General features: G+C 17.6%; 4 protein-coding genes across 11 annotated transcripts in view; 2 read left to right on the top strand and 2 right to left on the bottom strand.

The window, feature by feature from the left end:
- Positions 1–25,034, bottom strand: part of LOC108002410 (putative phosphatidate phosphatase) — a 141,714-nt gene that overhangs the window by 29,896 nt on the left and 86,784 nt on the right. The window contains exon 8 of one of the 4 annotated variants that reach the window (XM_062081561.1): positions 12,054–12,381. The exons of 2 other annotated variants lie outside the window; for them this stretch is intronic. In XM_062081561.1, the coding sequence (XP_061937545.1) occupies positions 12,307–12,381 (75 nt within the window). In that variant the 3' untranslated portion in view covers positions 12,054–12,306. Of the gene's footprint in view, positions 1–12,053; positions 12,382–17,115; positions 17,269–25,034 lie in introns of those variants that run through there. One more of the 4 variants, XM_062081560.1, reaches the window with a different exon arrangement.
- On the top strand, positions 958–3,290 carry LOC108000125 (methylglutaconyl-CoA hydratase, mitochondrial). The gene is made up of 3 exons (XM_017060309.3): positions 958–1,285; positions 1,743–2,533; positions 2,740–3,290. Exons 2-3 carry the CDS (start codon positions 1,791–1,793, stop codon positions 2,897–2,899), a joined length of 903 nt encoding a protein of 300 aa, XP_016915798.1. The 5' UTR covers positions 958–1,285; positions 1,743–1,790; the 3' UTR covers positions 2,900–3,290.
- On the bottom strand, positions 3,191–6,074 carry LOC108000126 (uncharacterized). Of its 5 annotated transcripts, none has more exons than XM_062081564.1 (5): positions 5,937–6,074; positions 5,212–5,293; positions 4,949–5,143; positions 4,588–4,855; positions 3,191–4,313 (listed from the first exon to the last, which is right to left on the bottom strand). In XM_062081564.1, exons 2-5 carry the CDS (start codon positions 5,269–5,271, stop codon positions 4,048–4,050), a joined length of 789 nt encoding a protein of 262 aa, XP_061937548.1. In that variant the 5' UTR covers positions 5,272–5,293; positions 5,937–6,074; the 3' UTR covers positions 3,191–4,047. The 5 variants fall into 5 exon arrangements, with proteins under 5 accessions (XP_061937548.1, XP_061937550.1, XP_061937549.1 ...); XM_062081566.1 differs by having other exon boundaries at positions 5,876–5,970; XM_062081565.1 differs by lacking the exon at positions 5,937–6,074 and adding an exon at positions 5,788–5,926.
- On the top strand, positions 5,992–9,209 carry LOC108000124 (N-sulphoglucosamine sulphohydrolase). Its single transcript, XM_062081558.1, has 10 exons — positions 5,992–6,128; positions 6,396–6,525; positions 6,694–6,830; positions 6,891–7,041; positions 7,187–7,425; positions 7,901–8,020; positions 8,129–8,335; positions 8,402–8,571; positions 8,713–8,859; positions 8,939–9,209. The coding sequence occupies exons 1-10, from the start codon at positions 6,014–6,016 to the stop codon at positions 9,080–9,082; spliced, it is 1,560 nt and encodes a 519-aa protein (XP_061937542.1). The 5' UTR covers positions 5,992–6,013; the 3' UTR covers positions 9,083–9,209.

Below are 25,034 nucleotides of genomic sequence, written 5' to 3'. Positions count from 1 at the left end.
AATTTTAATCGATTTTTCAAATGATTTTTTAATCAAATTTAAAAATTTGTTTTATTATTTTTTTTCTGTTCCGAAAATATAATAAAATATATTAAAATAAATAAACATACAAATTGATATACTTAATTTAAAAAAAAAAGATCTACTATAAACATAAGTTACTATATCTAACTTGTTTATTTTCTTTACAATTATGAAAACTGGAAAAAATTATGAAAGAATTCATAGAAAAAAGAAAAAAATATAAATTATTTGATAATTTATACAACAATTTGATACGAATAGTTTTAGAAATTGAATAGAAGTAACTAATTATATACAATAAGTTAACAATAAATTTCAAAATTACTGACATATATAGTAATTTATAAATCTTATAATTTTTAAATGAAATTAAAAAACTATTAATTGGAATTAATTCATTAAGAAATGTAATTTAATTACATATGTGTAATTAATTTATTAGAAAAATTTCAATATTATTTTTATTTTCTTTTTTTTTTTTATTTTTCTTTTCTAATAAAAATTTTAAAATAATATTAAAATAATATAATAAAATAGTCATAGTAGAAAGATATCATTATAAAATATTTTATGAATTAAATTATGTGAAATATTAATAAAAAAAAAGTAAAATTAAATATATTTCATCAAATTCAAATCTAATTTTCAAACTTATAATTAAAATTATGTTATTTATAATATAAACAATATTTAAACTTTTTATTTGCTTAGATATAAATTTGCATAATTCAAAACATTCAAAGCGAAAACTTCAAAAATTAAAATTTAGTTAAAACAAATTGCAAACATTACATTCTCATATTTCTTGATACATAATTTCCTTTTTTAGATAATTATTAAAAATATAATATATTCAATTTTATTTTCTTTGTTTTTGTTTCATTCTGATAACTTTAGCTATACTTCATCAAGTTAATCAAAAGATTGAAAAACATATCGACTGACGTAAAATGGATGTTTGAAATCTTATCTATGTATATGTGGTGCATATATACGCACAAGTACATACAAACAATGTATAAAAACACATACAACTTCAGTAGGTCGCAAAGTATATTTTCCTTTCATTTTCTGCAACAACCAGTTACGTTTACGACGTCGTCGTTGGAAGTACTGAAGGTTAGGTTGAGATTACTACGTTATATTTGAACTTTCTTCAATTCTCCCTACCACAAATGTTATTGGTTGAACGTTGAACGCGACAGTGCGTAAAGTCCAAGGAGTTGCTTGTGACATTCTTATACGATTTGAAAGGGATACGGTATTTACATTTTTTAATATGTATTTTTTTTATATATATTTAATCATTTGCAAATTTAATTTAGACAATTTTTTATGATTTATTTTTTTATTACATTTCATTATTATTATGCTTTTTACATAAATATTTAATAATAAGCATATAACTTAATAATATAAATATGCCGACACTATTTGCAAGTGATCAAGATTTGTGTTGATATTAATATATTAGTATCAATGATTTGATTTATTTTTCTTATTGCAGATATATTTAGTTAAATTTTTAATCAATGATTATATTGAAAATAGTTTAAATTAAATTTCAATATAAATAAACTCTGTATTTTAATATATGTAAAAAGTATATACATATTAATAAATTAATTTTAAATTAATTTAAAAAATAAATAACTTTTAAATTAATCAAGCTTTGTTTTTTTATATTATTTTTTTAATCATAAAAATTATTTTTTTAGCTTAATTGTACGAGACGTAATTTATTGTTCATATACAAACTTTATATAATGGGTCCTTTAACTACAAGAGTTAAATATACTTTTCATTCTCTTTGTACAATTGCTATAAGAGCATTATCTACCAATGCAATGTTAAATCCAAAAAATGATGTAAAAGAAATAGTACTTAAATATTTGGATGGAAAAGATAATGGTATTGTAGTATTAGGATTAAATCGACCTACTGCTTCTAATGCTCTTGGCAAAACTTTAACTAGTCAACTAAATGATGCTATTTCTTCCATCAGAGAAGATACAAAATTACGAGTATTAATTATTCGCAGTTTGGTTCCAAAAATTTTTTGTGCTGGTGCAGATTTAAGAGAAAGAAAAAGGATGGATAATTCAGAAATTTTAAAATTTGTTTCATTTTTAAGAAGCATAACAAATAGTATAGAGACATTACCAACTCCAGTAATATCTGCTATAGATGGTACTGCATTAGGTGGTGGCTTAGAACTTGCTCTAGCCACAGATATTAGAATTGCAGCATCAGATTCCAAAATGGGACTTGTAGAAACAAAATGGGCTATTATTCCTGGAGCAGGTGGCACGCAACGACTTCCAAGAATAATTGGAATTGCTAAAGCAAAGGAACTCATTTATACTGCACGTATAGTTGATGGTGAACAAGCTATGGAAATTGGTTTAATAAATCAAGTAGTTCCTCAAAATAAAAGTGGTGATGCTGCTTATCAAACTGCTTTAACAATTGCCAGAGAAATTTTACCTAATGGTCCTATTGGAGTTAAGTAAGTATAAAAATAATATTAAATATTCTTTTTCTAAAAATTGATAGGATAAAATATTAACAATTTCAAATAATTGGTAACAATTAAATTTATTTGATAAAAAATCTATTAACTTTCAACATTTTTACATTTTAAATTTAATTTATAAACATAATATAACATATTATAACAGATAATACTTATTTTTTATTTTTATTGTGTTTTAGAATGGCAAAAATAGCAATGTCAAAAGGTCTTCAAGTATCTATTACAGATGGACTTGAAGTTGAAAAACAATGTTATAGTAAAGTTGTGGATACAAAAGACAGAATTGAAGGACTAGCAGCATTCATAACCAAACGTATACCTGTTTATCAAGGAATGTAAATGTATCAAAATGAAATATCGAAATTTGAGTGTTTTACGAATTTGTTACGCTTAATTATTAACATATCAAAAATATGCATTTTAATAGAAACTAAATGTAGGAAATACACTATTTCTTTATTACATTTTTATAATATGACTAATTTTGATATACATATTTACAAAAGTTCAAGCATCTTTGTATTTAAATAGAAATCTACAAAAATAGCAAATTAATACTTAATATAATATAAAAGTAATATTACATAAGATAGTTTTAAGTATTTTTATATGTGATTTAAAATTCCAAAATTTATATAGTTTATATTAATTTTATTATGTTAATATATATATGTATATATACATCTATATACAAAATTTATTTTTAAAAAATAAAATTATATTTATAAAATTTCATGATTTTATTTTATTTACATTTATATAATATTATCATCTTAAATAAAATAAAAAATATAAGATTATACTCTATATAAAATGAATATATATATATATTCTTTGTTTTTTTTTTTAATAAAATTTCATCATTTATTTTATGTAAAATTTTTTAGATAGAATATATACCATATATGTATATATATGTATATATATAATCAAATAAAAATGAAAAAAAAATGAAATTGAATCTTTTAAATTTATAAATTTGTATTTAAAAAATAAAAAATTAATTATAGGCAATATTATTAAAAAAAAAACAATGAAATAAATGTACAATATATGTTATATATCTATCTTAATGTTTTCTAAAACCAATACCTTATTAAATACATATAGAATATATGTATTTTATGGTAACATATAATATAATCATTTTAAAACTTACTATTACTTAAACTTATATTTTTATAAATTTTTATCACATGATATCAACAAAATATAATATAAGCTAATATTAAAATAATATTTCATAAAGAAATATGAATCTATTTTGTCATACAATTATACATATATTTCAATAATTTAGTTGATCAATAAATATAAAATATTAAATATTTTAAATCTTTTTATTGTAGGTAGAAAATTTAAGTGCAATTTTTTTTAAAATTTCTTTTAAAAATAAAAATTTAATACTATAAGTGAAATGCAATATTAGCAAAACAAACTTATATAAATAATATATTTTTTGTATATTAGATAAAATATTTAATTCATTATGCACATTGTATAGGAAATTCCAATTGTTCTTTTTCTCTTCTTTCTTTCATAAGTGTTATAAGAATGTTAAGTTGATTAATTGTATCTTCAGGACATGTCACACGATGTCCAACAGTTAAATCGCTTTCATAAATTTCATAATCATTACCACCTTCTGTTGTTTTATCACCAAAGAAATGTATTTCATCATATCCTCGAATATGTCTAAGACAATATGTTTTATCCCAACCAATAGGAAAAACATCAAAAGATATTTGACCTCCTTTAGATATAAAAAAGATGTGTTTAATAAAAATTTTAATAAAACAAATAATTTTAATAATTTTTTAGATTAATATATCATAATTAGAAATTTTATATATGTATATATAAAACTGATATTAAATATACTGATATTAAATATGATAAATATAATTTTTTGAAATAAATGTAAATCAAAAAAAAAATACAATAAGAAAAACATACAATAAATATAATTATATCTATACTGAATATTTATGCAAAATACATATATAAATATAAAAAATCTTAGTTACCTATACTATATGTTAAAGCAAGATCTGGAAATTCTTTTTTAATAGCTTGAATAAATTTCTGTCGAATTTGATGTTCAAGATCATATTCATAGAATCGAATACGCTCTTTTCTAGTACAATTACGACCAACAGGTGATATATTAATCATACCTGTTCTAAATTCTACAAAAGTTCCACGTTTGAATGGCAAATGTAATTCTGATATATATTTTAAACAAAAATTGATAAAATCTTGCAATGCTTCTTCACCAATAATACTTTGAATTGTCTAAAATAAGAAATCAAATTTTAAATAAATAATATAAAAGACATATAAGACATAGAAAACTTTATAAAATATATTTCTAATTATGTTACTTACTTCAGTAGGCAACTGTTTATCATCTTTAAATGCAATAAGCCCATTTTCTGCAAAAACATATTTATATTTTTCAAATATATTTTTACCACCTAATTGTTCTTTAATCTTATTTAAATCTGATCCACCAACTACAGCTATATCAAATTCCTTTCTAACAGTTTCCAAAAGAAATTTCTCCACGGATGGTTTAATTGCCTAATGAGAAATTAAATAGAAATTTATTTATAATTATATAATATATTTTATTTTCATTGAATATATACCTGTCTAGGATCCGTAAGTGTGCCATCAACATCAAATAAACATATTATCTTCTTCGTCATAGTAAAATAATATTTATTTAATCTGAAATATAAATTTCAGATTAATATAAATAAAAATTTTTTAATTTGAAATTAAATTTTTAATAAGAAATGAATATTAAAAAAAATCCATAAAAAAATAAAAATTACTAAAAAATTTTTTAAACTAAATATTAAAAATCATCAATATGAAAAAATTATTATTTTTATCTTTAAAAAACTATCATATAAAGCAAATACTCAAGTCACATGCAAAATTCATTATTATACTTATTATGTTACTAATTATGTTTCTCATTATTATATAATATATCAACAATTCTTTTTTTTATGTGATCTTTTCAAATCTAAACATATTCAAACTTTATATTAATAATAATATTCAAATTTTAATTATAATTTATATATTTTTAAGTTGACGAAAAAAAATAAAAAAATAAAATACATTTTTAATAAAAAAAATATATAATATTTAAAAACATTATCGAATATTAATATATGTCAATAATGAAATAACAAATATAACCTATTACATACAATAATTTATTGACATATAAATAAAAATAAAATTAATATTTTATTGTACAATATTTTAATTATAATTAAATTGACATTTGACTTGTACTTTCATCGATCACAAAATAAATTTAATATTATATATGTTATAAAATAAAAAAAATACAGACGATGTCTGTAAACTGATACGTGGCTAATTTGACGTGTTCTTCATTAATTCTGTTCTTATCTAAAATATCATATAACAATGTTAAAAAAAATCTATTTGAATAAATTTAACTATTTTATCTATCTTATCTTATTAGAATTATGTAATACAAATGCAAACATTATATCACATAAAAATGCTGTTTTACTTTTAGGTAAAAAAAAATTAAAATATAAAAAATTGAAAATATATAATTTTATGATAAATTTTTTTGATCTAATCTTTTTTTTTTGAATAAAATTTTTAAAATAATAAAAATATTTTGTTATATGTATATATATATATATATATATATATATAATGTTACAAAATTTTATTTAATATTATTTATTTATAATATAATTTTTAATTAAAAAATATTTCATATTTTTTTAAATTTTATAATCTTATAATTAATAAAATTTCATACTTATATATATAGCTGATGATGGTGGATTTGAAATGCGATCCTACTTGAATAAAATTTGCCAAACACCTAATTTAGATAATTTGGCAAAAGAAAGTTTATTATTTAATAATGCATATTCTTCAGTTAGCAGTTGTTCTCCTAGGTATCATTGTTATTTATTAGTACTGTTTCAGATATTCTTCAACATTTTATATTATTATTATTATATTATTATTTTAATACTGTATTTTTATAATTTTTATACATTTTATATTATTATTATCATATTATTATTTTAATATTGTATTTTTATAATTTTTATACATTTTAGTCGTTCTTCTTTACTTACTGGTTTACCAAGTCATCAAAATGGAATGTATGGTCTTCATCATGGAATTCATCATTTTAATTCATTTGAAACAGTTCAAAGTTTACCAAAAATATTAAAGAAAAATAATATAAGAACAGGTATAATTTTTAAAATTTAATAAGTGTAAAATTTAAGAATCATCTATGAATATTTTACAGGTATTATTGGTAAAAAGCATATAGGTCCAAGCAATGTTTATCCATTTGATTTTTCACAAACAGAAGAAAATAATTCTATACTTCAAGTTGGTCGAAATATTACTAAAATTAAACTTTTAGTTAGAGAATTTTTCTCTCAGAATAAAACAAAGTATGAATTTTTTTTAGCTTTTAAATTAATTTTTCTCTATTAATATAAAATTTCTATCAAACTATAGCTTTATGATAATAATTTTAAATTATAATAATAAAAAACAAAGATAAATATAATATAAATTATAATATTTTATTTTTAGACCCTTTTTTTTATATATTGGATTTCATGATCCTCATCGATGTGGTCATACACATCCAGAATATGGAAATTTTTGTGAAAAATTTGGTAATGGAGATATTGGTATGGGTACTATTCCTGATTGGAATCCAATATATTATCAATGGGAACAAGTAAAAGTTCCATATTTTGTTCAAAATACAGAAGCAGCTAGGAGAGATATTGCTGCTCAATATACAACTATTTCTCGTTTAGATCAAGGTATGTTTATTAAATAAAATAATTAAAACTAGATATTTAATAAATTATTAGAAATTAATATGTAACAAACACATTAATGATATTAAAAAATTATTATTCAAATATGTTATTTATAATAGAAAAAAATAAAAATTAATATTTCTTTTTTAAAAAATTTTAAAATGTTAATTTAGTTTAAGTAATGCATCATTATATAATAATATATAAGTTTTAAATTATAATGTCTTAGAGGTAAAAAATTTCTAAATCACAACTTTAAAAAAATACATAATTTTTTACTTTATATAATTATATTTTTCTATTACAAATATTTATTTAAAATTTTGTTGTATTCTTTTAAGTAGAAAATTAAATATTAAATGTTAATATAATAAATATAAAATATGTAATATTATATACATTAAAAATATATTAACATAATAAAACTAGTAATAAATGAATTAGAAATAGACAAGAAATGCTAAAACTTTTATAGGTGTAGGATTGATTTTAAAAGAACTGGAAAATGCTGGTTTTAAAGATAACACATTAGTGATTTATACATCTGATAATGGTATACCATTTCCAAATGGTCGAACAAATTTATATGAACCAGGTAAATAATAGTATATACAAAAAATATTATATAATGATTAAATAATCTTTTTTTTAATTAAGATTAAAAATATTAAGTATAAAAAAATAATTATGTTTATTATGTTAGGATTAGCAGAACCTATGATGATTAGGTCTCCAATTCCTAATCACAGAAAAAATAGTATAACATACAGTTTAACATCTTTATTGGATATTGTACCAACATTATTAGATTGGTTTAACATACCATATATGGATCCATCTCCATTTGATACAAATGAAATATTTGTTCCTTTCTTAACTGGAAAATCTCTTCTTCCCCTTCTTATTCAAGGTATATTTAAATTATTATTATTATTAACATTCAATATTCTAATATTATATTTTTGAACATTTGCAGAACCTATAGAAAATAATACAGCTATTTTTGCCAGTCAAACTCATCATGAAGTTACTATGTATTATCCAATGCGTGCAATTAGAACCAAAAGATATAAACTTATACATAATATTAATTACAAAATGCCATTTCCAATTGATCAAGATTTTTATGTTTCACCAACATTTCAGGTGATCTATAAAATATATATAATATAGTTATAAATATAAATATAATCATATTAATAAATAATATAAGAAAAATTTATAAAAGAAATCACATTATAAGTCATATTACAAATTATAAATAAATATCATTTTTTTTATTTAAAGGATCTTTTGAATAGAACTAGAAATAAACAACCACTTCCATGGTATAAAACATTAGAAAATTATTATGAAAGACCAGAATGGGAATTATATGATCTAAAATATGATCCAGAGGAAAAAAATAATATTGCTTCTAAATCATCAGCAAAAGTAATTAAAATCAAAATATTTTTTATATTCTAATTGTAATAAATCAACTTTAAATTGTTAAATTTAAATTATTTTTCAGAATATATTCAGTGATTTACAAGAAAGATTATTAAAATGGCAGAAAATAACCAATGATCCTTGGCTTTGTGCACCTACAGGAGTTCTCAATGATATTAAAAAAACTAAAAAACCACAATGTATGTCTCTTCAAAATTTAATTTAAAAATTTAGATTATTTAATTTTTATAATATAAAAAATATTGTTAAATAATACTTAATATAATACTCATAAATATTCAATATCATCATATAAGCAATAAATTGAATAAAAAATATATTTATTCAATTAATTATTATTTTTTTATTTATAATATTGTAGAAATGGTGTACGAATATTATAATTGGTATGATAAGGATTTTAAATAAATTGTTAAGAAAATCCATAAATATAATATTTGACTGGAAATATATTAGTTTAGTTTACAAATTATTACATAACAACAGAATATTACAAATTTTCTTCATTATTTTTATATTAAAGAGAGATATTAAAAAATTTTTATAAAATCTTGTATATTAATTTCAATATTATGCAAGTTTTGCATATTATTTTTTTAACTACAAATGATATATGTTTCATATTTTAATTGAAATATAAGATTATTTTCATATTAATTTAATGTTATTATTTTCATGTTAATTTATAAATTAAATTTTTATGAGTATTAATTTAATAATTTACTTACTAAATTTAATAATTTTATATTATATAAATTTAATAATTTTAAATATATACCTACTATAATGATTTATAATCAAAAAAGGGGATGTGATATAGTCACATTTTTTATATCTTTATCACGATGTTTTAAAAGTATTTCATTTAACTGATGAATATAGCTTGAAGACTTGTTTGCAGATTTTTCTACTGCTTTTAGTTCTGTTGATATTTCATTCATCTAAAATTTAAACAAATCGATAAATATTCAAAAATAAAGAATAATAAAGAAAAATAAAGAAATTAAATAAAGAATATATATATATATATTTTTTTATAAAACCTTACATATTCTTTATATCCTAAATATCTATTATATTTTTGATTGTTATTATAAATTTGTTTCACTTGTATCATAAAAACAAGGCACAACAAAAGACCACCGAGTAATACAAGTAAATTTGTATTTTGAAAACTACGTAAAACAAGCATTACTATTGTTGAGGTTATGCTTATATCTTAAAAATTTAATTTGAATTTTATTTAAACTATACTAAAATAAAATAGTATTTATACTAAAATAAAAAATTTCACATTGTATTGCATATTCACTTCTAAAATAATCATCACATTAATGAATCGCAAGTAACGAAATGTTATTTAAAATATCAATTAAGTTAAACTTAGCATTGATAGTATTCATAATCAACGATAGATGTCTTCAATATGCAAACATGATGAAATAAATTGTCAATTTTATTGATTTATGAATACTTATCTATTTTAAATGTATCATAATCAAAAAAAATACTGACTAGATATGAAACATAGAATAGACATGTCATTCAATGCATTTTTGTGTCACATAGTCCAGAAGCTATATACAAATTAATAAATAGTTTCCATTACCATTCTTATGTCACATGCGATATTATCGATTCAAAATAAAATTATATTAAAAAAAATATTAGACTAATTAGACTATTAGACTAAGAGAAGAGAATATATATATATATATATATAGACAATAGCAATACTAAGACAAAAGGAATTGTAATTAAATGTAGCGATAGTCAAATTGTTTTTAATATAATTATGATCGATTTATATACGTATATTTCAAATTTAACGTTAGGAATATTATAAATTATTTTTGGTTTTCATAGATTATATTCTCTTGATGCAAAATCACAAAAATATTTGAAAACTTCAAATCTTAAAATTTCACAAGAAATTTTGCTACTTTTTCTCATATTATCTTCCTGATATAAAATTAATATTTTGGTAAAATTTTTTGTCCAAATTAAAATTTTTATAATAGAAGAATATAATCGGAAAGAATTTTTGAATTTTTTCCTGCATTTTTGATAAGATTTTTTAAGACGAAATTATATTTTTATAATATCCACGAAAATTTTCGATCGAATTTTATGATTTTATATTAGAAAAATATAGTTTGAGAAGAAATGACAAAATTTTCTAAAATTTAATGTATTTATTTTATATTAATCATATATATTTTTGTTTATTTTTGAATATTTAATAATTATTTCAGAATTGCAAAATCTTACCTTATCGACTTATGAAATAAAATACTTATTTCTATCATTAAGGAATTTCCATTGATATGTCTCGAGCAATATATTTGATCTCGAATTAGAATCAAATATTCGCGAAACAATAATATGTTAAAATTTTATTTTTAATTTTGATTATTTTTGATTATCTAATGAAATTATATTTATTAATATATTTCTAAGATTAATTAATCAATAAATAAATAAATAATAAACGCGATATAATAATTTGTGTATTTAATATATTATTTAATAACTAATAATAATTCTTTTTTTTCTCTATTAAATAATTAAACATAATTTAAATTATATTGTTAATTTAATTTTAATTTAATTAGAAAAATTTTACAAATATATTGTAAAGTATAATTTAAAAAATAATTAAAAATAAAAAATAATTTCATAAAAACAAATAAATTTTATATTTTTTAATATATATTATTTCTACAATGTTTTTCTCGAGTATTTCAATTCTTGGAATTTTACATTATTTACATTATTTTACATTATTTTTACATTATTTTTTTTATTCAGTCTCTTTTTCTAACTTCAATAAAAAAATGTCACATCAGAAATAAGAATCAATATCTTTGTTGGATAACTACAGAGCTTCTTTCAGTTCTGAATCTTTTAGAATTAATAAAATATAATTTATAAAATATTTACTATAGAGACTATAGAGAATATATATATATAAAATGGCTTAAGTCATTAATTTCTTGCCTGCTCGATTATTAATAGAGAGAAATTTTATAAGAAAATTTATTTTATGTCTATAGTTCAAATATATAATCAAAATTTTGTAAAAAATAATATGTTCTATCATATACTAATATTAATATTATTACTTTACAAATAGAAGGAATTATTTATAAGCCAAAACAATATAATGCTTGGTATAAATTATATTGAGTTTTTTTATTTTTTATTTTATTGTTTTTTTTATCATTAAAAGGATTTTAAATTACAATAAAAATTATGAAAAATATTATATTAATTCTATGCATTAAATATATCTATTACAAAGAATATTTCACATTCAAATATAATAATTATAAATTAAAATTAAATCTTTCTCTTTTTCAAATACTCATACATATATAATAGATTTAAAATAGTTTCTTTAATAAATATTCATGTAACATGATGTTCTTAAATGTCGTTTTCTTCATTTCTTTCAATTGCATTGTAAAATATTACGTCTCTTTGAAGTGTTGTTAATTCGTTCTGAAATTTAAATAAATTTGACATAAATATAAATTAATATTTTTTTTTCTTTTAAATAAATTATTCAAAATATTATTTTATTATTAATTTATTACATTTATAATATATTTTATTAATATATTTGAACTGAAAATTTTATTATTTTAAAATTTTATAATAAATTAATGTTAAATAAAAAAGATAAATTACATAAGGTAAGATAAAAAAGCAGAAAATAATATATAGAAGCAAAAAACAAAATTTGTTGTTTAATTTTGCAAAATCCGAATAAGCTTACAAAATAAATGATTATATATAAGCATGCTAAATAATGCATATAAATATATATGAACAATGACGATAATAAAAAATCGACAATCTTAAGATTTAACTTATAAGAAAAAAGTAAGATTGAAAAAGTAAGGTTTTATATTATAATATTTATTTTAATAAGAATTATTGCAATATAATAAAACAAAATTTAATTGTATAATATAATAAAACAAATCAATAAATGATTAAATAATTTATTTTCATAAAATTATTTTCATAATTTTTTTTCATAAAAATATTTCAAAATGATTTCTTTAAAAATATATATTATAACATATGTACAAATACATATTATAATTATTATAATTATTTATTAATTATTATATATATAATTATCTAAATAAAATTGTGTTAATAATAAAATAATAATAAAATTCTTTTTATTTAATTTACAATTAAATTATTGTTTAAATTATTTTCAATGAATATTTTTTAATCAATAATTAAATATTTTTTAAAATAATACTAAAATAATTTTAATTTATGTTTTTTTTCTAATATTTCAAAGAATTCAAATTTTAGATGAATAACTTATTATATATAAGTTAAATTTTTTAAATTATTTTTATAATATAATGCAAGCAGTAAGTATAGAAGAACTAATGAATTATAATTTACAAAATTTTTTTCATTTATCAATTTTACTGCTTAAGAACATTAATCTAAATAAAATAAATGAACGAATTCTTAAAACCAGTTTCACAAATGTCAGCTCTTATTACACGAATGAGAACTTATTGGTAAAAGGGAGAATCAGTGACCTTATATTATTTAAATCATCTTCTTCCTTAATATGTTTCAGTAAATAGTATTCAATCAATTCGATTATTACCTTTACCAATATACATAATGTAATTATATAGTAGTATATATCAATCAAATTGAATGAATCAATTTTTTAAAGGAAATCATTTGAATAAATCTTTTAATGGAAATCAATATTTAAAAAAAATTTCAATATTATCTTATATATTTTAAATGAAATAAATACTTTTATTCATAAGTTATCGAATATAAATAATATGTCTCAGAATATATATGAATATTATGTTGATGATTAATTAATTATTTATATTGTAAAGAAATATTATATTTTAATTAATAATTTTAAAATAAATCTTAATTTTAAACATCAACAATTAAGGAGTTGAAAGTATAAGAATTAAGTACTAGTTAGTATTAAAAATAAATTACTAATTATCAAATTATTGTAATAAATTAGTGAATGATATTAATTAAAATACCCCTATATATTTTCACAATATTTTCGAATGGTTTAATTATTAATTAATTTATGTTTCAAAAATCATAAAAATAGCAAGAAATTTTGAAATTCAAAAATTCAATATTTCTTAAATTTTAAAGCATTTTGAAATTTCGAACTTTTGAGAATCTCATTCCTTTTTATTTAAAAATTTGGAAATTCTGCCTCATTTTGTAATATATACATATTTATAGGTTTGTTTTCTGATATTTCTACATATCAAAGATAACAGAGACTGTTATTTATTAACTAGAGATTTAACGGTATTATTAATGGTAAGAAAAATAGATATCATTGGAAATTCTCTGTTCAAATAATTTTTATTCAAACAATAAGGTTTTTTGATCAGGTATGTCACTGCTTTCCTGTTTAAGTGGCGATACAAATACAAATCTAATATAATATATCTATATCTATATATGTTATATATCGTCCATATATTAGTTCGTGAACTAATGATTAACGATTTAATCTTCACGAAGAGAAGCCATCGTTATTTATTTTAATCTATGAATTGGATTTAGAATAATAGATTTAAAAATCTTTTTTTTCTTTTAAGTAAATTAAGTTATAACTTATTTTCAATGATTCATAGCAAGTTTGTATCAAAAAGTGCGTACCATAATATATGAATATATTCGTTATTATATCTATAGTATCTAAGTAAAATTTTAATTCTCTTAATTTCAAACAAAATTTAAAGTATATAATGTTATATATATAATAAATAACTTAAATGTGCATTTCATTTATATTATTGGATAATTAATTTTATAAAAATTATAGAGGAAAGATGAAGTAAATAAATTATATTTTCATTTTCATAAAATTTAAATCTTTATTTATTTATATAAATATATAAATTATTATAATATTTTTTCAAAATATGGAAAATATCCTGATTTTAATTTACAAATATATAAATGATATATGAATAATACACAAAAATATTAATTAAAGTTTATTTCTTAAGTTATAAACAATTAAGGTTTGCATTAGATAAAGCGAGAAATAGAGTGAATTCATTCTATTTTTGTTTCATCAGTGTTGCATCATTTTAAATTGATTATGACTTAATAAATAAATCTTAACTGATATTTTTTCATATTAACTTTTGTTTGGAAAAATTTTTAAAATCATGTTTAAATTAATATCTTGTAAGAATAATAAGATTATTGTATTCAAAATTTAAGCTCATTTATATTTATTTTTATACAAAAAATTAAATTTTTTATAATAAATCGTAATCGTATTTTTTTCACAAAAATTTTACATGCATATATATTTATATACATATATATAGAGATACATCTTAGCTTTACACTATTATATCTTTATACAATTTTAATTTTAATTTTTATTTTTGATATCATATATCCTACTATTTATTTTTGAAAAAATTTCTTGCGATTTGTGAATGTTTATTCAAACAAATTTTTTAAATAATTTATTAGATTAATAAATTCATTCATATTTGTTAAAAAATGTATTATATATTTGTATTATATATATTGTATATATATTATATATTTCATATTTTATTTATTTATACAAAAAATTGTTGTTATTTTGTTTAAAGATAAAGATATTTTTTTTTGCATTTTTTAAATTGTTTAATAATTTTTTATGAATAATTTATATATTTAAACTTGAAAAGATTAGAGATATTAATTATATGTACTTATGTATTTTATTATTTATAAATTATTGTTAATATTAAATATTACTACTTCTTTTATTTTTTATGCAATTAAATAATAATTAAAAGTAATATTTATAATACTTTCAAAATATTTTGAATTATTTAAAAAATTTTAAAAAAAATGTAAGAAAAAAAGTGATATTTTTATAGAATTAATATTTCATCAAATAATTTTTTCAATAATTATTTTCCAATATATTGAAATGTATTGAATAGTTTTATAAATTTTCTTCGACATTTGTATAACTATATTATTTTATAATAAATTCTTTGAAATTTTTTTTTAGAAATATTTGTATTATATTTTTTAATGCTAGAATATAATAATTATACAAAAATCAGAATCGTGAAAATATATCATATCTACTAAATGTGGCATGTTGAAAAATGACGTTTTATAAGTCGATTTTAAATATATATATACATTTCGCATATTTACGTATTATGTATATGTAGATCTGTGATGTAATATCATTTATATAATACTTTCTATATAAGATATCTCCTATATTTATTTTTCGATATTTGAATTCCATTTTATATAAGATGAAAATAAAGAAGAATTTTTATCTTGCATAATATTATATAATTCAAATATTAATATTATTTCTATAGTTTTTACTTTATTTGTTTATCATTGAATTTATTTATTTATTTTTTTATTTATTTGAAAGAAATATTATAGTTCTTAACTTTTCAATTACAATAAGGAATATAAAATAAGATAATAATGCTATAAAAAAATCAATCAAATTAGTTTCTAGTTATAAAATGTTAAGACTTCGCAATAAAATAAAGTAGCACATTCTATTTTCAATCTTTGAAACTTATGCCTATTATATAAAACTTACCAAATTTTTATATACATAAGACACATGTACATTGTTATTACATGAATTATCATTGTTATCATTTTATTATAGTGTCTTTATCATTTTACTTCTGCATGAGATATGCTTGAAAATTTTTATCTTAAATGGATGTAAATCTTTATTTTAAATAGGAGATATCAAGTCTGACTTTTGATAAATAAAGTAAGGAGTATGTATAATGTATTAAAAAAATGAAAAGTGAAAAATTTTAGTAAAATATCAATTATTAAAAAAAATTTTAATTAAAAGCTATGAACTTTTGTACAGAATGTAATACATTTCTATTTTGCATTACATTATCCTAATTTAGAATAATTTTTCTTTAAAAGTTCAATTATTTATAATTTTAAAATAAATATATATTAGTATATATATAATTTTTAAATAGTGAAAATATAATTTTATATATATTTTATATATATTATATATATTATATATATTTAAATATTATTATATATATTATATATATTTATATATATATATTATATATATTTATATATATATTATATATATATATTATATATATATATATTATATATATTATATATATTTAAACATATAAAATTTCGTGAAAAACAAACAAATTTGTTATTCGATCTAAGATACTTACATTTTTATTTCGTAATTTAATCATAAAATGTACATTATAGTTGTTTTTTTTTAATCAATGTTATTGCACTGCATATCGTAAATCTCTTGTTTACATCTTTGTTCGAAGTAATAGCAGAAGACTTGGCCTAAAAGAAACATGAAATCCTTTAAGCAATGATTATAATATTTAAGGAGATTCCTACAACGAAGATAGGGATCATCGAATAAAACTAATAAATACTAAATATTAGAGATATGTATAAGTGTAAATAAGCAGAATTTATTATTAGCTTCCAAAAATGCTATGTAATGTTGGATGTTTTAATTTGTTAATTTTTAATGTATGATTATTAATTTCCTTGTAATATTTATTAATTAAAATAAAACAGATTGTATCAAATATATTCTTGAATAAATTGTAATATTTTATAATATAAAATAAAAAATTTGTTATTATTTTTTAATATAGTATATATGTATAATTTCTTTCTTATTAAAAATTATTATTGATAAAATTAAAACATTTTATATTATAATTTTTAACATATTTTTAACATATTTTTAACATATACACATGTAATTGTTCAATATTATACATTAAAATGAAGAAGATTTTTGTAAATGGTATAAATATATTTTTCAATAATTCATTTCTTCTTTAAGAATTTTCTCAATATTTTTAAAAATATTGTTTCTAAAAATATATTGTATATTTATATATTGATAAAAATTAAAATCATAAATATTTATGATATTTTAAATATTATATTTTTGAATAAACATATTTTAAGAAATTTATATTTTAATTTTTTTATGTAAAATATTTTTAAAAAATTCATTCCATTAAATTATATTTCTTTTATTTTTATTATTAATTCAAAATATAAAAGATATATTATAAAATTAAAACATATTATATTGTTTTTAGAATTTTAAAAAATAATTGATTAATAAAATTTATTAAAATGCATTATATTGAACATTTTAATTTATAACATTATATTGAAGTATTTTAATTTATTATAATAATTATTATAACATTATATTATAATAATTAAAAAAAATGAGGACATTTTATTAAGTACTTATCTTTTTTTAATTTTAGACAAGCATATTAATAAAAAAATTTTTTCTAGTATTTTTTTATATTAATTTACATTATAATTAGTTATAATTTAAAGAATTAATTTTGATATACAATTATTAATAGAATACTTAATTAACATTAAATATTTGATAGTACTAATATTAAATTATTTATAACATAATTATTAAATTATTAAATAAACAATTTTTTCTATTCATAAATTTTTATTTTTAATTTACATAATTTAAAATTGAAAGTAATTGAAAGTACGATAAAATGTAAAAATATTAATTAATTATATCTATCTTATACACATATATATATTACATCCCATGACTCATGTTTGCATTTCTTAATTTTATTCGCATTGTTTTATACATATAAATAAATGAAAAAACAATTTTTTCTTTTTTAATTAAAATTCAATATTTTATATTTATACAAACATAAAAATTATGAAACCGATATAGATTAGCACCTTATTATTTATCAGTTATCGCATTTAAAAAAATTTATTTATTATTTACATTACAGTATATCTAAATGAAAATCTAAATTTTTGAATTAATCGATATATTTTTTTATAGAAGAAAGATAATAAAAAAATTTATAAAAAATATTTGAAATTATTTAAAAAATTATAGAAGTGAATTATTTCCAAAAAATAAGAGTATAATTAGTTAGGAAAAATTAATTCTTTTAATTGAATTATAAATATATATTCAGTTTGATATATTATATAATAAATTTATAATAATTATTAGATATTAAATATTGGAATATTAAAAAAATTTCATTAAAAAATTTTATTCAATAATAAAACTATAAAAATTCTTTATTACATTTTTTATTTGCCTTCCTTAAAAAAATCATTTTCTTTTTTCAACCAACATATTATGAAAATAACAAATTATATTATAATTTTATAATTAAATAACATTTTCTGAAATATCATCATTCATTTCATTTTCTAAGTACAATATTCCTCACTTAACACATTTTTATTTTTTTTAATAGATGCAGACTTATTCCCATTATTCAATTCCTAGGACATTCAGAGTGAGCATCCGCATAATCTCTCTGTGATCAACGATATTTTAATTACTTATATTATATATTAATTAGTCATTAAAATATAAAAATAGAATTTTTATGTTTTTTTATTTCAATAATTATAATACTATTATAATAAAATTATTTTAATAATTAAAATTTTTAATGATGATATATTATAACAGGATTATAACAGGTAATAATTACCTTCTTATTAAATTATCTGTTTGTTTAAGAAGAATTATATATTTTTTCTTATTTTTTTATCTTATATTCTATTTTTTATTGTCATGAAATATTTTAATGAAAAATATATTAAGCAACAAATTAAAATTATATAGATAATATATGATTAATTATTAATTATTAAGAATAAGAAAGAATTTCTAATATTCCAAATGTTGCAAATATTTCATAATATTCTCAAGTTATTCTAAAAATATTATTCTAAAAATCTTCAATTAAAATTAAAATTAAATCTTGTAATTCTAACATTAATTAATTATATTTTTTTATTAAAAATATCTCAAAATGGAATTAATGTAATTCCATTTCATTATGAAAATTAATTAAGAAAAAAAATGTCAAAATTTTCTTTCTATTCAATATTTTTTACTTTTGTTTCTATTTGATTCAAAATCAAGCATAACAAAGAATGATGACATATTCTTTATAAAAAAATATCTATACGATAAATTAAAGAATTCAAATATGCATTTCTTAATTTATAAATAACAAGTGAGGAATATTGTAGATATTAAAACTAAATTTCATCTTCTATAAATATTTCATAATAAATATTAATTTCACATTTTCACATAAAAATTTAATGAAATAAATCATATTTATATCTATTATTAACAAGAATAAAAATGAGTTTCAAATAAATTGTGCGAAAAAGCTCATATCAATATGCAACATGTAAACATGCTCATATCAGTTTATATCAAATAAGAATTTAAATTATGAAAATAGAATAATTCAATAGGAACAAGATTTAACATCAATGTTAAAATTAATGTAATAAATGTGTATATAATATATTATAATATATTTCATTCTAATAGTTAATCATATGGTCTTCGAATTTTTTACGAATATATATTCTTGCTTTCTTCTTTCTATAATCGTAAATCAATAATAATTCTCTTAATAGTTAAAATATTCTATATAGTATATTTTTTTTATTGAAATATTTTAAGTTCTGCGTGTTCTTTAATTTTTAAGAATTGAATTTATTGTATTTTATTTTAGAAATAGTTGATCTAAAATCAAATTTATTTTTTCTAAGAAAATGATAAAAATTTTAATTTTCACATATGGATTCATTAAAATATTAGATAGGACATTTTAACTAAGAAAGGGAAAGTAATCCTAAATTTGTTATTTTTTAATTTTTTTTAGAAAAATTAATTTATTATATTAAATATAATAAAATTTTATGTTATTTATAAGATAAATTCAGATTTGAAGTTTTAAAATTCTAGAAATTAGATGCGTAAAACTCATTGTAAATGTAAAATAATATAAATCTATGACACAAATTCTTAAAATGATACAAGTACACGCCAAATAGTAATGAATTAAAATAAAATTGTTAATGATTATGAATATGTTAAAATTTGTCATTGTACAATAAAATAAAATGATATTGAAAATAAAGTAAAAAATCTATGATTTAGGATAAAGAATTAAATGCAAATATAAAATCAACTCTTTATGTTAATAATAATAAAATTGCTGCAATAAGTAAAGTATATAGTATATACTCTACAATAATTTACAATAGTTCATTATAATAAAAAATACAAAAATGTTCATATTAATCAATTCCAATAAAGTTTTTCAATTCCAATAAAGAGCTCTATATAAAAGAAAAAAAAGTGTAATATTACATACATTTTTTTATTAATAAACTGGGAATGTATTGTACGTAAAAAATCTTGTGTCACTTTATCTATTTTTTAAAAAATAAATTTATTTATTATTTTAATATAATCAATTATTCTATTCTATTCAATTATTCTTATTCGAATAATATCCATTTATGATAAAACGAAATCCAAAAATAAAAATATTTTCTTATTTTCGAGAATTAATATTTTATAATTTTCTATGATATTCTATATCTTATTTGAAATTTTGAATATAAATGAAGTGTTTTATAACTCATTCAGAATAAATGGCATAATATAATAGATGTGATAGTAGATGAAAGCGATGATGAAGTTAGTAATTTTATAATTAGCCAATTTTATAATTTAATATATTTTAAAATTTTACAATTTATAATAATCAATTTACTGATTGCTGAAATTATTTTAAAATTTAAAAGATATTACAATACACATATTTCTTTCTCTTCTTAATAAGGATCTTCAGTTTCATTCAATCATATAATCAATTGATGAAATTATATCAATTTAAATTTTTATTGTTATATTATTAAACTTTTACTATTATTATTTTATATATATATATATTATTTTGAAAAATACTTTATTTTTAATACTTATGGGTTCATTTTTCACTTACGATAATTTTTATTAAGTAAGATATAACGAATGAAGATTCAGTACAGTTTCAATGAAAAATTATATAATATAAATTTACATATAATTTTTCAAGTCCGAGATTTAAAGTACAAAACGTATACAATTTTGGATCACATAAATGAATATTCCTTCTTAATGATTTAATTTATGACCACAATATATCGCTTTCACCTACATAAATGACCATCTCTCCCATGTATTGGTGGAAATGCAACAGATGAAATTTTATTACAAGTTATCAAAATTGCAACTGCACTATATTTCATAACGAATACATTGATATATATATGTGTACATTTTATAATTGGATATGATCTATTCATATTATGATGACATACTATATTATATGATCTGTGTTATGTATGTATCATATCTATTGTTATACTTATTATTAATATTGAATTAACGATACCTGTTATCATATTGAATATATGTATACATAATGTCGATATTTACTTATATTATATCGATACTAGAATATATTCATTTATATTTATTTTGCTTCTTTTTTATAATATTTAATTTTATATATATAATTTTATACATATTATATATATTATAATTTTAATATTTAATTAATATTTAATTTAATATTTTATTTAATGTTTAATTTAATTATATCAATTAGTAAATTTGAAAAGATATAAATTATATTATAATCTTTTTTTTTTATATTTTTATATCAAATAGAATTAAATATCATTATTTATGATTTATTTTTAATTTTTTATTTTTTTTCGCACATTCGATAATTATCTTATACATAATTATATCTGAAACAAGAGGACTATTAAAAACAAAATAATTTTTTTCTTTTAAAATTTGACTTTTTATAACATAAAATAAAAATACTTTATAAATATTTGCAAAAATGTACATATAAAAGATTCAAAAGCCAATTTCAGAAAATGATTTATGTAATAGAATTTACTTAAATTTTAGTTAACAAATCAATTAAATTATTACTAAATTGTTGAAATAATTACTTAATTGATTTGTCAACTGAAAGTTTGAATAATAAAGAGATTTTTGAACTAAATAAATCATTTTTAAAGAATATTTAGCAATTAATAGATTTATTCTGATTGACTTTTGAAAGTATTATATATAACAAAAATATTTGATTTGAATGGAATTATTGATGTGTATGTTGATTAGGGAAACTTTCAGAATGTTGTTACACAAAATATTCGAATATTTGGAATATTGAATTTATACAAGTTAATTGTAATCCATTCTGAATGGGATAAAGAATAAAGACTAATTATTTTAAAATAAATTTTAATAGATTATTAATATTTTCTAAATAAATCGAAATAATAAAAAATCAATAAAGTAAAGATATATTATGTTAATTATAAAATCTTTTAATAAATGATATTCAATATAAGGATTTCGATTTATCATCAAGTGAATTCCTTACGTTTAGGTCATGTGTATATATATATATATATATATATGTATAAGCATTATTAACTTACGTAATTATTAATATTGTTAAACAAGTTAAAGAAGAATAAAAAACAAGTAATTTTCTTAGCAATCAATCATTACAATATATAATTATGAACTACTAGAATTTGCAGAAAAGCTATATTGATGAAATATTGAAACGATTAGTGGATTTTAAATATTAGGGAAATTCTTAATGAATTTAAAAAAAAATCGAAAATAAAACATTTTCACATAATGAATATTTTATTAAGTAAAATATTTCTAACTATAAAAAAAGAATTCCAAAAAAAATTAAAAAAAAAAGAATTTTATTTTAATCTCTATTTTAATAAATATGAGATTCTACAATTTATTTGTAAATATGTTTCTTATTTTATTTAAAATAATTATTTGTTTTTTTACTTATTATTTTTATTTTAAATAAAAGTTTTTCAATACTAATATTTATATAACAAGGCATTTATTCAAATTTTTACGGAAATTTATAAAATATATACAATAAAATATATGAAGCATAAAAAAAGTTAAGAAATATAATATAGTTTTTAAAGAAATAACAATTATAATTTCAAGTGCAAAACTAATTTCAAATTCATTACTAAAAATCTATAAAAATATCATTTTTAAATGTTCAATTCTCAATCTTGATAAAAAAAATTATTTAACATTTTTTCCATTTTTCCATTAATTCGCATAAAATATTACTGAAATAGTCTGTCCAAAATACTATGAATTTTCCAACTAATCAAATAATTACAGCTATGATAAATTTTTATCTAACATAATTATCTATAGTGCAAAAAATATTATTTTATTTTAATTTTCAGATTTTTTAACACAAAAATTCTAATAAAAAAACATACAAAAAAATAAAATATAATAAATAGCAGTAATAGCATATAAGATATAATTCGTTCGTTTACACAAGATTTTTTACTTGTATCGAAAAAATGAAGATAAAAAGAAACAAGATATTTGCTGTGAAAAATTTTTGCTTTGGATTATTACGTTAGTTTTACGCAAAGTATCTATAGGGTCATTATAATTGAAATATCACATTGGTCTCTTTTTAACTCTTTTCCATTAACGAATCAAGTATGCGGTATACAATATCATTTATAAAATAAATAAAGGTTTCTATCTTTATATATTATAAACGTACACATTTCCGTCTACTATAACAATGTATAGGTACGCAATACTTTTAGTTGATGATACAGCAATGCCACACTGTAGAATATATTTGCTTTATTTTTTACACAGGGTGAGTCACGTGAACAATTACAAATAAAAATATTTGTTTGTTGAATTATTTATTTCTTGCGATCTGTGAAATTTATTTAGATTGAATAAATAAATCCTCGAAATCTTCTATTTTTTATTTCAATTATTTTAAGATAAATATTCATTTAACAATGAAAATAATAATACAATAATATTTATGGATTATAGAAAATTTAAAAAAAAAAACATTTAATTCTTTGCAATCTGACTATTAAACTTTTTATGTCGAAAAATCTTTAATTTAGGTTATTGTTATTGTAATTTAATAAAATTTACTATAAAAGACAAAGAAAGCATAAGCAATAGAATGTTGAACGTTCCTTGTCTTTTATATGATAAGTTTTGATAAGAATTTCAAATTATAATATCTCATTAACTAAAAATTTTTCGATGTAAATAATTTAATATTTTTTTATAGCAAATAATAAGTTGTATCAATTAGTACAAAAATTATATTATTCCATTTAAAAATTGACTT

Source organism: Apis cerana, linkage group LG11 (genome assembly GCF_029169275.1).
Source record: "Apis cerana isolate GH-2021 linkage group LG11, AcerK_1.0, whole genome shotgun sequence".
Taxonomy (NCBI): Eukaryota; Metazoa; Arthropoda; class Insecta; order Hymenoptera; family Apidae; genus Apis; species Apis cerana.
This window is presented reverse-complemented; position numbering and strand designations above follow the sequence as displayed.